The sequence below is a fragment of the Euprymna scolopes genome, chromosome 20, assembly GCF_053919585.1.
Source record: "Euprymna scolopes isolate OS-2025 chromosome 20, ASM5391958v1, whole genome shotgun sequence".
Lineage (NCBI taxonomy): Eukaryota > Metazoa > Mollusca > Cephalopoda > Sepiida > Sepiolidae > Euprymna > Euprymna scolopes.
The window spans coordinates 39255608-39271960 of NC_136501.1; the positions used below are offsets into that span (position 1 = coordinate 39255608).

Below are 16353 nucleotides of genomic sequence, written 5' to 3' on the forward strand. Positions count from 1 at the left end.
ATTCAGGCCGGATCGAATAGCCAACGAAGCCAATGAAGGCCTGTATAAGTATTACACAACAAGGGCGTATTATTGATGGCCTTCCTCGGCTAAAGGATCCCCGTTGCATACAAATCAAGATTTAAGCCAGTGGCTTCGATTAGGAGTTCGACGTTTCGGAACAAAATGAATAGAATGTTCGATTTACTTACCTCGTTTATCGCGCGTTTCAATGCACATCCTGTCCTGCCAAAGATCCTAATATCTGTGTTTCAACGTTTGCGAAATTGGAATTCGTTTTTAAACGAAACGAACAGCAGCGAACCAAAATACTTGTGGAATTGACGTCTTATAACATGTAAATTATGTCTTTCTCTTCTTCCATCAAATCCACGTGTGCGCTTTCATCATTTTAACCGCGTAGAACAGAAATTACTACCATCGATGACAACATGGGTTTGTATAACACATTGGAACGTAAAGGAAAATGAGAAGCCTCACATTTTCTCACGCTCATTTGTTTAGCTCTCTGATAAACGAAATAGAAATTAGAATTGAGAACTGCTGAACGGATTTCAAATCAGCGTTGAAATTATGTATTCACATACAATTTTTATAAGGAGATATAACATTTTATGTATTGATTTTCAGTATTTGCCTCAACAGTGCTCAATACGTGAGTAGATCTAGGTAGTAAGTTAGGCTTCCGATTTTCATTCTCGTAGGAAATCGTCAAACTGAAATACACTGAATTCGTGTTAGTGGATATATATATATATATATATGTGTGTGTGTGTGTGTGTGTGTGTGTATATATATGTGTGTGTGTGTGTGTGTGTGTGTGTGTGTGTGTGTGTGTGTGTGTGTCGTTTAGTCGAGCCAACTAACCAATCAGTTTCATTGTTTAAAATTAAACGTATTGGTAAACATGAAAATAACTCACCTTTTTATATGTCACTTAAACCTTATATAAAAGGATTTACAAGTCATATCTAAATGAAAAATATCCAATATAAGTAAACCTAAAGTTCAGCCATAAAACAGATACCCAATTCTATCGGACATAGGCTTAGCAATAACTTTAGCAACGAAAATGTGTTTAAGAAGTCAAGCAACATTTAGAACACAGCTCTAAAAATAGTGGCTACCATAATATCGAAATTAAATATAAGCAACAGGACACCAATAATTATTATGAAATTAAAAATCAACGAAAACTAAACTTTGCAACTTGGCTGGAAATTCCTAATTCTCATCAAAGATTACTACTTAAAAACCCTGTGCACAAAATATGCAAATAAAATGATATAAAAATGTCCTAAAGTTGCTGCTAAAACTTAGAAATAATAAAGCACAATAGCAAAATACTAAGTAGAGAAAAATAATAGCAAAATGCACAAAAAGTGACTAATATATCAAAAATTAAACCAAAACGACTAATAATATAAATATAATTTCTCATTGCATTTTTTAAGGACTTTTCCCTAGTTAATGGTAAATTCTTCCCTAGTTGTGTGGAACAGTATTCTCCTAGTAATGTGAAAATGAGATGTTGGATTTGGTAGCCGAATAGTATCATTCCTGATGATTTTAAAAAAATCTTAATCAATGCTATTCCTGCAAAATAGCATTGTTACTTTGGAATTCATTCGCATTTAGGACTTTTAACATTCGGCTGGGATTTTTATCTTCGGCCCCCAACATCAACAAAGATTAGACCATTTCTGTTATGATCCGATCCCTTTTGATTTTGCTGTAGGATTTTAGTTCTGTGCAATTCTAGAAGGTCCACCCTCCAAGACTTTGCCTTCTCTCTTTCAGGAGGGCTTAGTTTATTGCTAATTACCTGAGGCACTCACACCGCGGAATACTAACTGATCAGGTCAGAGCACTCCTCCTCGGGGGCGCTGGCTTCTTAATTCCACTTTCGACCCTGGTGTGTGTCAAAGTGCTTGCAGTGGGAGAGAACTAAATTACTTTTTTTTCTCATCGTGATCTCTGCTCTTGTGCATGCCTAGGAATTTTCGATTGAAGTTCCCCTATGATGTACACTAAATGATTTTAGGAATTTATATGTTGTGCCCGCAATAAATTTGAGAGTCCCATATGAAGTTAGCACATCTTTGTACATCGAATGTGGTTGATAATTCTAAGGGCGTTTGTTGGCGTTCCATTTTCCTTCAAAGCAATAGACCAGTTGAAATATCTGTTAACAATTATCAAATAATTTGCATTCATTTACGAGAAGTAGTTAGCACAAAATTACTGGCATGGATAATTTGTTTTTTTTTACCCTAGGAATTATATATTTTCGTTTTCTTAATGCTATCAAATGAATATATATATATATATATATATATATATATATATATATATATATAGTGAGTCACGGGAAACGGATGTTTTTTTAAAACGCTCCTTGCTCTTCTCAATGAGTAAGAGATAGGGAGTGAAACCTGCTTAAGATTAATATTCGCAGTTTTGTTTTTCTTCAAAACACCCGTTTCACATAACTCACCCTGTATATATATATATATATGTATATATATATATATATATAAATATATATATATATATATATATATATATATATATATATATAATAAAATAACTATTATTTTTTATACCTACCGACACTAGTGGTTCATTCTTACACAGTCATCTGTGTAGGAATTGATAATTTGATAATTACTGTTGATTGGAAGATTCGAAGTCATTCGTAAAGCTATCATTGACTGCGTAGGCTAGCAGTTTTCCTCCAGGCTACCGGCAATTAACACAAGAATTGAATGGAATTCAGTACCTATAAATACCATGTCAGCGGCAAATCATAGTAAGCAATCAGAGAGACTATTTAACGACCGAAACTCGGAATGTCGTATTGCCCTAAAATTGGCTGCTTTTTTTTTTCTTAATTCTCTAAAGAGAGCTCAACTTTAATTTCTTAAAGGGGCTTTATAATTATAATTTTTAATATATTAATCAAAATGGTTGAACAACGGTGCAAAAAAAAACTTGCTTTCATCATAGCTGTGTATGATATCTTCTTCTGAATTAGGACACAAGGCAGGTATGATTACTTTTAGTGTTATATATCATACCTAAAGATGATGGAAGCAAATTTCCACAAGAAAACAATACAAGTAGGACACGACTTATTCATTCATTAATACATACATCTATTAATACATACATTTATTAATACATACATCTACATATTACAACAGATTACAATATATCAATGACCAATATGGCATAATTACATTGATACATCGGGTCCTGTTTGATCACCGAAGGTAAGCGACCTTGAACCTGGTCAGTACTAAAATGGGTAACCATTTGGGAATACTAGTTGCTTTATCTGCTCTTTGTTTATTTCGGGCTTGTTTCTAGTCGTCCTGAATTTCTCTTGGCCATTGGAACCAGGCAGTACCAATCTAGGGAAGATGTGGTTGACGATTGCGCAACCCTTGCTTCACAATTACATGCGCAAACACCCTGCCAGGGGTATCTATTGCATAAACATAGAACGGCCAAAGATATCAATGGTCATATTAGTAACTATCTAGATAAATAGGAGAGAACTTGCATGCCTACTAGACACTATCCTCGAGTGCCTGTACAGGGGTTTGTAAAATCAACCTGTCATGAGGATACTTTTTTCTCGAGAAGTAAACCATTACCAAATTCAAAATCACATAGTATTCGCAGACCAAGTAAGATCTCCTTTTTATGGCTAACACACATTAGCTTTTACAAGGAATCGTGCACCTTCTCCAAGTGATATTACTTCAAGTAATAACAAAGTTGAACACTCCACCAGACTCGGTGAATTCTTGTCCTGAAATCCAGTAAGACCAAGAGACAAAAACGAAAGATGTACTACAACATATGAAAATGGTTAATTGGGGAGAGGAAAATTATGTTCCCAATTTCTTTACTGACTCAGTGTTCGAAATGGAAAGAACTTAAATGGAACATTCGAATATCCATGTATCTCATATAGTAGTGGGCCCCTTGATTTCTGAGAACGTCAACTGAAGTAAAATAAAACAAAAAATAAATAATAAATGCTAATTTTTTACTTATACAGCAAAAGTGTTTTTATTCAATTCTTTCTTGGTATTCATCTCATGTTTTACAAATAACACCACTTCACTTCAATTCGCTTGTTTTGTGATTTATTTTATCCTTTTTAGATAATGCTAAGTTTGACGGCAAAGTTTCCATCAATGACATGAATCTCAACCGCTGGAGTACAAGGCATGGCGCAGAAAAGATAACTTATATCGTCACCGATATTGGCTGTGTTCCAGTGCAAGTGTCTGTCTACAATGAAAAAAGTACGTAATCTCAACGCTATTAAATACAACGAGATAAATCCGTGATAATGCAATGAAATTAACGTAAGATTAAACGTAGACATGCGTGATGTCATGATAATATTATAAACAAGTCCTGAATGGTTATTTTATGTGATAATAATGATCTCTAATTCTATCTACTATTATATATAAGAGGAACTTTGTCTGTGTGTCTGTAAGTTCGTTCCCTATGGATTCGAAAACAGCTGGGTCGAGTTTATGAAATTTCACACAAAGGTACTTTATGTATCTGGCAGTGGTCTTAGGAGTTGTGTCGCAATGTATTCGATAAGCATTGATAATCGAAATAATCTGATGAAAGAAGGAACAGGCGATTTTGAGCAAAGTTAACACCTTACACAGCCTAACATCATTTGAGAAGTTTTATTGCCACACACGCCGAAAGGCCCAACGTATAATATCAACAGTAGATTCTCTGATAGAACAGGGGCGCGTTCGAAATGAATGTTTCTGTTTAAAGCATAATTTCACAATGATACTTAACTTTTTCATTTTAAACATAAATTCAAGCCATTTTCACTGTACAACCAGTAATGCCAGGCATATAAAATCAACAGTAGGTTCTTTGATATGACAGGGGCGCGTTCGAAATGAATTTTCCTTTTAGAGAACTATTGAAGCATGATGCTTGACTTTTGCATTTTACGAGGCGCGTGCAATAAGTAATGCCCCTGGCCCACTTCCAGTTGTCTGATCTAGCTAAAATTTTCCATGTGCAATGATTTATATCTCTACGACTTATGTGGCAAATTACAGCTCTGAACTAATTGTGGTTTCTGTTTTACAGGTGTTTGAACTGAGTCAGGTGTTAAATGGAGCCTGTTGAATGTCGAGCAGTGATCCGGTTTTTGTATTTGAAAGGTCGCACACCACAAGGAGACTTTTGATAAAATGAAAGAAACTTATGGTGATAATGCCCCATCATATGACCTTGTAAAACGCTGGCATCGTGAATTCAAACATGGCCGGAAGTCTGTGGAAACAGCTCCAAGACATGGTCGCCCCCTTCTGCTATTGATGAGGCATCTGTCCGTCAAGTTGAGGCTGCCATTTTGGAAGATCGGCGCATTACTATTACAAATAGCCCAAAATGTCAAGATTACTACATGGTCTGTGGAAACTATCATTCATGACCATTTACATATGCATAAGGTGTCTGCCAGATGGATTCTAAGGTTGCTCACACCATTCCAGAAGCGAGAACGCATTGAGTGCTCGAGGATGAATTGGAAGATGTACCAATAAGATGAGTCAAAGTTTTTCAAAAGACTGATTACACAGGATGAAACCTGGGTCCATCACTATGATCCAGAGACCAAAGTCCAATCGATGCAGTGGAAGCACTTGAGCTCACTACCCCCAAAGAAGGCAAGGGTGCAGCCCTCCGCTGGCATGGTCATGCTCACAGTCTTCTGGGACCAGGACGGAGTAGTGATGACAGATTTCCTGGCAAAGGGTATCACAATTACAGAAGCCTATTATGCTTCACTTTTGAGGAAATTAAGGGGAGCTATCAAAATCAAGAGGCGAGGCAAGATCAGCAAAGGTACCCTCCTGCAGGACAACGCTCCGGTCCACAACTCGCATGTCGCCAGATCAGAATCACGGGCGTGTGGTTATGAAATCCTCCCCATCCTCCTTACTCTTCTGACCTTGCACCCTCTGACTTTCACCTCTTCCCAGCCATGAAGTTGTTTTTGAAAGGAAAGCGTTTCTTAGATGATGCAGCCTTGATTTCTGAAGTCACGCCGTGGTTGGAAGACCAACCAAGGGTGTTCTACAAAAAACGGTCTCCAGAGCTGCATCAAACGACGGGAGAAATGGATAACTCTGGGTGGTTTCTATGTCGAGAAAGACTAATAACTGTGTCAAGTTTCTCTACTGCTATGGGAAGTGGATCAGGGGCATTACTTATTGCACGCCCCTCATAAATGTTAATGCAAGCCATCATATATAAAATAATTTTATAAAATTTACAGTAGGTTACCTACAGTGCAATATAGACTACAATATATTGTGAACTCAGTTACTACGAGAGATATGTGAAGCTTCCTCCAGGTGCATCTCGATTGGTCCTCAATTAGAGCAGGCAATCAATCGACTTATTTGAAAAGTGGGCTATTTCATCGATTTCGATGACAATAAAAATATGAAAGTGAGAAACATTCGTTGATGATCATTCAATCCCGGACAACGTCGGGTCACACTGCTAGTAATAAAATAAACAGGATATTCTCGTTTACAAGAGAAGTAGGATATATAATAATATTGGAAGAATTATACGGACCAGTAAATAATTATGCCGCTTCGAAGTTTCTGTTCTTTAAGTCGATGCTATAAAGTTATAAATCACAGTGCTACCTTAAAGTGGATAGTTTCCAAAGAGATTGTCATAACTTGTTTTGTCTGTTTTCCGCATCGGTAACAGGTCACTCATTTTTTTTTGAAGAGATATAAACTAACTTTTATCAATGGGAATCATAAACATATTCACTTACAACAATCCGTAGAGATTTTTTCCATGATGAACAGAAAGCAAAAAGAATTCAAATAAACTGAGTTTAAGTCACAAGTGTATGATCAAATCAATAATGCATAGAAAGTATTAAATTATTAGGATAATTATACATATTTAACGGTAGGAAAACCTAAATGACTATTAATAGATGTTAACATTATTGTCAATTCTGCATTGTGTATTTTTAGTGCAGCAAGTCAATTATTTCTACAACATCAGCCAAGGTATCACAGATCCAGATGTGTTTAATTATCCAAGTAATTGTATCCCAGATCCAACATCGACGAAAGCTGACCTTCCGAATTAGTTTGCGTTTAAGTAAGTAAACGTCTTATCTTTCAGTGAGATTGTTTTTAATTATTATATTTTTCACTTGAATTAGAATTGAATTATAGTTCAAGTTTCAATTGAAAAATGATTTTATATTAAGAGCTTAAAAAGACCAACTTTAAATTTTAAAAGGCTCAACTTTTAATTTCAAACGGCTCAAGTTCAAATTTTAAAAGGCTCAAGTTCAAATTTTAAACGGCTCAACTTTAAATTTTAAAAGGCATAACTTCAAATTTTAAAAGACTTAACTTAAAATTTAAAACGGCTCAACTTTACATTTTAAAAGGCTCAACTTTACATTTTAAAAGGCCCAACTATATCAAACGAGATAAAATATGACATCAACACACAAAACTCAGAATATATTAGCACCCCAAATACCAGTAACTTTACATTTAAACTCATAGTAGCAGGATTAGTCTTCCCATAAAGCAGACCTAATAACCTTATAGACATAGTATTACAACCTTTCATTAATCAAGGCCGGAGCTACATAAGAGACAACATACATACAATTTCTAAGCTCCCTACCACAAACAGTGGACCACGGAACAATATTATCTACATTTGACATTAGCAACCTATATAGCAATATACCCTACAACCTATGAATACTGCACCAAGATTTACAAAACAATTCATTATCAACAGCATAGATATAAATCTCAACAACAATTCTTTTGAATTCAACAACGATAACTACATTCAAATACTAGGGACAGCAATGGAAACAAAATTAGCACTGACATGCGAAACCCTCAAATTTGCCTACTTAAAAGAGACCCTATCTGAAAGAGCAGAACAAAAGTAAACCCCTCTTCATAAAATCTTGGAAGAGATATCTGTATGATTGCTTTATTATTGGGAAACTCACATGAGAGGATATCAAACACTAATATACAACTCAGAACTGTTCACAGAGATAAGAAAAAGGCTTGTCTTACTCAACTAAAGCAACAAACTAAGCAACATACTAAAACAACAAAAATAAAAACAAGCTCCGATCCCCCAAAATAATAACACATTCTAACTTCATCCAACCCCAATCTACGCGCAACACAAAGAAGTCACAAAATACAACAAATAAAAATTAATTTTCTGTGTTTTTGTTTTTGTTAACCATTCTTCTTGTCTTTCTTAAAACATCTTTCTTTCTTTTATTTTGTTTTTGAATAATATGTCGGTTTTTATTAAACCAATTCATAATGGTTTTTTTTTTCGTTTTATGAATTGTTCTGATATTTTCATTTATATCTTTTTGATTTAAGCAATCGCCTAAATTTTCACACACACACACATACACACACACACACACACACATATATATATATGTTCAATTTATACTTATTTTACATTCACATTAACGACAACAGGAACACTCTTTCTTTTTGAAGATATATCAACTAACTTTTATCAATAGGAATTATAAACATATCACATACAGAAACAACAATTTATAGGAGTTTTCCGAAGATCATCCAAACAATTCAAAGAACATATTTTTCGTCCTGTGTTGCGAAATGCACATAAGACGGTAAAGAAGAAAATATAGGCATTCGATGAAATATTTTTTTAATCGAAAATTAACGGATTCTTTCATTATTTAGATGCAACCAATCAGCATATATGCTCTGAATCCTAAATCATAACTTCAATGAGCTTGTTATTTGAAACGAATTGGCCAATTCAGATGTGATATATATCTTAAAATAAGCATTTTAATATAAACTCAGGACTATATATATATATATATATATATATATATATATATATATATATATATGTGTGTGTGTGTGCGTGCGTTTGTGTGTATATATATGCATATATATAACATATATATATATGCAAATATATATATGTCAAATTATTAATGAGTTTACATCTTTTTTAAATATTTAAGGAACGAGGGAATAAAAATCCATGAAACTATTAGAAAGTGCTTACAATACTATTCAGCTACTCTAGTCAGAAAATAAAAGTATTTAAAACAGTATTAGCGAAACTATGACAGAATATAGGAATATCTGTTGATTTCAGTGTGTCAAGTTATTAACGAGGTTGAGAAAAAATACAATATACCCATAACTTGTTTATTGAAATAATTTTCAAACATTAAATGAACTAGGAAAAATGCTTAGAACACAATAACTACATAGTAATTTCTACGTTGACCTAATAAGTATGGGATATGCGATCATTTTTTATGAATGACTTGTAAAAGACGTTGGTCCATAGAATTAGTCAAATTTGTGATTTCATCAACAGTTATTCCTCACGATACCTCTTGGAGAGCATTCCACAACTCATCTTTGCTCTATAATTGGCGTCCACTTGCATAGAGGCGTCACTTCATGATACTCCGAAGGTTCTCAATTGGGTTCAAATCAGGTGAATTCGCAGGCCACTTCATCTTCCGTAGCCCAGAGAACCCCAGTTGTTGCAAATACTCTTTGCTTTTGTTTGCTACATATGAGGGAGCATTATCCTGCATAAAAAATAATGGTTCTTCTGAACGTCAACCATTGCTTCCATGGTTTAAAGTGCTCTTTCAGAAAAGCTATGTAAGCATTTGACGTCATTTTTACGCCTTCTGAGACTCTCCGTGGGTCAACTAAAATACCTCCGATAATCCCAGTCAACATCATTATCCCACCATTACCTTGCTGGCGCCTTAAATGCTAATGAAGATGTCGTCCATCTAGGACCCATCCCTTGCTTCAGCCATCTGGGCCATCAAGCACTTCATCCGTGAACAAAACTTTGGAAAAATCCGTTTTCATGTTATCCTCTGCCCATTTCAATCGGTTTTGTATATGATGTTGCTTTAATGGCGGCTTTGTCACAGGCTTAACAGACTTTGCTATTTCTTTCAGAAGGCGACACCAATTACTTTATGAGACATTTTTCAATCCGGTTTGATCAAAGACTTCTCGACTTGTTAGCCCAGGGTTCTTAACCACTTCACGTTTAATTTGGAGTAGAGAACGGCGTGAAATAACTCTAGATTTACCGTTATCATTTCTTTTACATACCTTTGTAGTGTCCTTGTAAAAGTGTCCTTGAAAAAGTTCTTCACAGTTTGATGGTACCTTCCTATCATTTCAGATATTTCGAGGGTAGTTTTATCTTTTGCTAGTTGTTCTAAAATAGTACTCTTTTCAGAACTACACCTTTACGACCCATTTTATTGAGAAAACAATCTGCCTTGGTAATAATTTGACACACCTCAAATACCGTGGATTCAGCAATTACGATGTCAAATTGTTTACATTGCGCAGAACAGTACGAAATTTTCATAGTACCAGCAGCTCAGTATTGCCAACATTTCCGAAGCTTTTGATACAAAACTACCGATAAGTTACTGAAACTGGTAAAAAAATGTTATCTCGTTAATAATTTGACACGCAGTATATATATATATATATATATATATATATATATATATATATATATATATATATATATATATATATCATTCACACTGACGAAGACCAAAGGATCGGTCGAAAATTATGTGCTTTTGAAAGAAACATTCTCGTTTTCTTTGTATTCCTACACGAATAGGAAATAAATACAGAAAAGATATAAACATTTATATATTTTCGTATTGATTTTTTATTCATATATATATATATATATATAGTAAGTTATAAAATGTATATGGCGATTAAACTACACTGAATATTCCGCGTTTCATCCACTCTAGGATTCTTCAGGCTTATGCGCGAATTCTGTGGTTGTTTGTCGTTTTTATATTCTCATCTTCTATTGAAATTTTAGTTAGCCAATCAGCTTACTAGTATCCACCGTTCCCTTTCTATCAGCCAATGAGAATGCATTTATCGGACAAAGGCCTATTTCATCTCTGGTTGACCTGTTCCTTTGTGTGTGCTCTATTTAGTCTGGATATTTAGCTTCTTGATCTGTTTTAAATCTAGGTTAGTGTTTTTTATGTTAGTTTATATATAAATATATATATATGCGTACACACATAATATGCATATATATATACATATATATATACATACATATATGTATGATCGTTTATGTATATTCATGTTTATTTAATTTATTTATTTGTTTATTTTCTATTGTTTTTGTTAGTTTTAAAACTATTTTGTATCGCTATCCTAGAGTAAATTTTATCTTGTGAACACAGTTGTTTGCTATTTCTCTTCTACAGTTTAATAGATATCCAGGCTAAATAGAGCACACACAAAGGAACAGGTCAACCAGAGGTCAAATATGCCTTTGTCCGATAGATGCATTCTCATTGGCTGATAGGAAGGGCGCAGTGGATACTAGAAAGCTGATTTGCTAACTAAAATTTCAATAAAAGATGAGCATATAAAAACGACATAAGTCTGAAGAATCCTAGAGTGGATGAAACGCGGAATATTCAGTGTAGCTTAATCGCCATATACATTTTATAACTTACTAACTAGCTCTACCTACGTATTGAGCACTGTTGAAGTAAATACTTATAACTTATATATATATAACAAACAAATGACAAACTTTTGTCATTTGTTTGTTATATGCTCTGTAATTACATTGAGTTTCATAAATAAGGATTAGTATATAAAAAAGTGAAATATAGTCGGAAAATTATATTTCCACAGAACTATATATATATTGAAATATGTTTGCTTCAGAAAAATCTACATGATCATATATACGATATTTGTACGCAATAATTTCAAAAGAACATTCTCTTTTTCGAATACTTTTTTTATGTAAACATATATAAATGTTATATTTTGTTATATGACTCAATTTTTCTTGAAAATTGAAAGATACTATTTTGCCCAATTCTTGCTGAATAAGTGTACATAACTAACATGAAAGAACTTGAAAAAATCCATTGTGTATGAAGATATGGTTCACAGTTTTAACACGTAATACACATCGCGTTATTCGTTTCATTTTTTTACATAGTCAATATGGAGAAACATGAGCCTATAATTTGTAGAAACCAAGCAACGTTCTAAATTAGAGGGAAATACACAGTCAAAATCATTCGGTTCTCAATATGACTAACCTATTATCAACTGCTTTTTAACTTTTTTGGCAAGAATATTGAATATGTTCTTATACTTTTATGTACGAGCCGGAGTCCTAAAGACAGTCTTTGGCTGTATACACTAACGTTCTCGAGAACTGGTAGAGAAATCGTATTTATCGACGTCTGTCTTTCCAATAAACAATTCAAGCGACGTTGCGAGAGTAGATGAGTTGCATTGGTTGCAGTTTGTATTACCCAGGCTCTGAATCGAAATTCTATAGTTTTGCGAGACTGAACAAATCCGATGATTATGTGTTGTTTTTTTTTTCTTTATTAACAAAAGGGGTTACCACATATCAAAGCAGGGAGGCCACTCTAGGGTAAGGGTTAATGTGTGTATTATAATCATTGGGAAAGTAGCGTAGTAATCGTTTATAGTGAAAATTTGGTATACTTAGATTATTTTCGAGAACGGTTAAATAAAAACTTATTTACATTGGGCTTGAAGACGACAATATTGTAGTCAACTGGAAAGCAACCCAGCGGAACAGAGTTCCACGTACTGGCAGTTCTAGAAAAGAAGTTTTATTCATGGAATCATGGAATCTACGTTTAGGTTACGGTACCGATAAAGAGTGGGGGAAATTTATTAATGATGCTTTGGGCTAGACGAGTGCTTTTTGTGAAGGATTGGCAAGGGGTACCATAGATTGGAGCTCAGCCGAACACTTGACATGAAAATAATGATAGAGCAGAGACAGGCTCACAACGTCGCTTCTGTGGGAAAGAGGTTGCAGAGAATAGAAAATGGCGTCGCCTACTAGATTACTAGTGTGATATTGATTGATAAAATGAAATTAATAATGACATAATTCAAATAAAAGAGGATAAATACTATTTTAAGATTCTCATTTTAATTCTAAATAAACGTTAGTTTGTTTCTTTAAACAGTCATACATTTTCTCTGTTCAAGTTTTAACTTTAAACAATAGCTATGATAGCTACGGCTAAAGATATATTAACTAAAAGTACTTCGTTTAAACTCCTCAGCTTAACGTTCACAGAGAACATGAGTTGGAACACATACATTGAGAGCGTTGCCAAGGCTGCTTCAAAGAAGGTGGGCTCTCTCTGCCGTGCTAGAAAGTTACTTACGCCTGAAGGTATCCTGTACCTCTACAAGGCCACCATTCGCCCATGTATGGAGTATGGTTGTCACATTTGCGCTTGTGCATCTGTTGCTTGTCTCTCACTCCTGGACAGGGTTCAAAAGAGAACTGTCATCCAAGCTTTAACCTCAGTCCTATCCACAACATGTTGCATCCTTCTGCCTGTTTTACAAGTAATTTTGATGGTGGATGTTCCAACGAACTACAAGCCTTCGTACTCCCTTGACGTAATTTCCCCCGACAAACCCGACAAGCAGCAAAATCCCACCCCTACACAGTAGAGATCCCTAGATGTAAGAAAGCCTTCTACTCTAATCGATTCTTCCCCAAAACTGCAAGACTTTGGAATTCCCTTTAGTGTTCCTGCTTCCTCAACTGTACTAACATTCAGAAATTCAAGTGCTATTTGAACAGACATCTTGCTGCTCAACTCCCTACATAATATCCCTACAACTTATGTTCCTCATAGTAGGCCATACATCAAAGTGGCACTGTGCCTTGTTTGGGGTGAAAATGTAAAAAAAAAGAAAACACAGTGTTTGCGTATCAGCAGTGTTATTCGCGAGCAAAGCAATATCGTCTGCGTAATCTGCATCAGTTATGCGTGCTGATTGATGATGTCTGTTTCTGGATTCATTTAGGGTGAAGCCTAGCGTGTTGTGTATATCAACAGAGGTGCGACGTACAAAGAAAACACATTATCAATAACGTAAGATGACTTGTATTATACTATTGTTACACTCTTATGTTACAATAAATACACTCATTAACCCTTTATCCTCGAATGACCAACGAGCCTTGATAAGTGGAGACACCCATGTAAAAAAAAATCTACTGTAAGTTTTTCCTTTTGAGAATGTCGACGGAATCAACAACTTGCGCAAGTTACTAACTAAATTGCATCAACACCAACATTTTGCTGATCGTTACACAGTGTATGAGTTTGTGTTTCTTCTTGTGAATTTGTGTTGATTTTGTCTTTGTATATTTGTAAGACCATGCCTGTCTCCTCGACAATCGTCGACTATTAATGTCTGCCTACTGTTGTTTTATGTTTGTCTTAATCTCTCGCCAGAGTCGCGAGTATTGGTTTACAAGTGTGCAAAACAAAAGCAACGTGGCCTCACACGAAACAACACAAACTCCTATATATTGTGTACAAATCAGTAGTCGTGTGAGTGTACGTGATACAGTCAACGCAGAAAATTATCCTTAAACGCTACTTTAACTATATGTTTAGGTTTCATTATTATTCCGTTTAACAGCTCACGAGACGTCAAACGACAGCAAACTACCTCGAGCGACCCTTACTGCTAAATATATGAACTTACAACAGGAAATCTTATTTCGGTCTTTTGTCTTAGTCACTGACCACTCCCTGGTCAAACTGACTACTTTTGTCCGCGCACACACTCAGCCACTCTCAGTTGGCTACTAATTTTACTTCCGATCGATTGTGTGCGTCTTGGTAAAGCATTCCCTTACATTGGCCGGGGTGTTTCTATAGGGGAGAGGGTCTATAGTATCACAATATTAAGTTAATTCATAATATTGTTAATATACATTATATCATTCGATTAATAAGGGAGGGAGCGCCACGGGGAAATAACTCAGTCTAAAGCGCCAACATCCCCTCCCCATGGTAAATAATAGTTTTCCTTCGTTCCACGTGGTCTAAAAATCGAAACATGCTTACCTTTTGCTCGGTGTTATAACAAATTGTTTTTCCGCTGTAAAAAAAAAAAAAACTACTTGATCAAATTAAGTGAAACTTTTTTTTAACTTAATTCCATAACCGGTACTACAATATAACTTTCTTCGATTTTTCCTTTTTTGATGTCTTGATTAAACTGTACAAGTACCTTCTAATATGCTATTAATAACTTGATTCGTAATATTTAGAATGTAAAAATAATTTGATTTAATATTTTGAAAGTATGTTACTGATTCCTAAACTTTTTAAGATTTTTAAAAATTTATATTTCAAAGGTGATAATTACTTGATTAATAACATACATTGTTTATTTTCAGATTTCGTCTAAATTGAAGTAATAAAGGAAAAGTGAAATAACATGCACATATATATATATATATATATATATATATATATATATATATATATATATATATATATATATATATGCTCGATTTGAAATATCACCAAATTGGATGCTATCTCAGACACGTCGTCTGAAGCACGGACAATTTCAAACTTAGAACGAGTTTTCGTCAAGCCCTTGATTGAAATTGGACGTCTTTATAAAGAAGAAAGACCACCGGAACTGGAAATAAATAATAGAAACTTTAATATTATAAAACAAAAAGTTAAAACAAGAGAGCTTGATTCATTTATCTAATAAGTGAATATATTACTAATGAACAAATGTCGCTATAAAATAATGAAACATTCTTATTGAAAACGTTCATCTACTCTCTCTCTCTCTCTCTCACACACACACACAAATATATGGACATATATATATATATATATATATATATATATATAACACTGCTTCTACGCGTCAAAAATGGGGAATAAATATATAAAATAAAATGTTTTACATTCATCCTTTATACACACACGCACACGCATGTGTGTGCATATTTATATATATATATATATATATATATATATATGTATGTGTGTGTGTGTGTTTTGCATATATACTTATATTGTAAGATAATGATCATGTGTATATTATTGCTCCAGTATTTACTTCAAAAGGCCACTAGACGATAAGGATTAATGAGTGTAGTCGATGGGACAATATCGTAGTAATCGTTAGTAGTGGAAATTTGGTAAATTGGATTACTTAAGGGGCCGGCTCATCAAGAACTTGTTTACGTTGGACTTGAAGGCGACCAAATTATAGTCAACTGAAAAGCGGGTGTGCAGTTCTAAAAAAGAAGCTTTGTTCATGGAATCTAAGTTTTGGTATCATCATCATCATCATCATCATCATCATC

At 34.3% G+C, this 16353-nt stretch overlaps 1 protein-coding gene across 1 annotated transcript in view; it reads left to right on the forward strand.

Annotated features, from left to right (window-relative positions):
• The window catches only part of LOC145241654 (mammalian ependymin-related protein 1-like), a 70789-nt gene extending 54979 nt beyond the window's left edge, over positions 1 to 15810 (forward strand). The window contains exons 5-7 of the mRNA XM_080104788.1: positions 4179 to 4322; positions 7071 to 7200; positions 15418 to 15810. Coding sequence (XP_079960914.1) covers positions 4179 to 4322; positions 7071 to 7189 — 263 coding nt within the window. The 3' untranslated portion in view covers positions 7190 to 7200; positions 15418 to 15810. The remainder of the gene's footprint in view (positions 1 to 4178; positions 4323 to 7070; positions 7201 to 15417) is intronic.
• Positions 15811 to 16353: the final 543 nt, after the last annotated feature.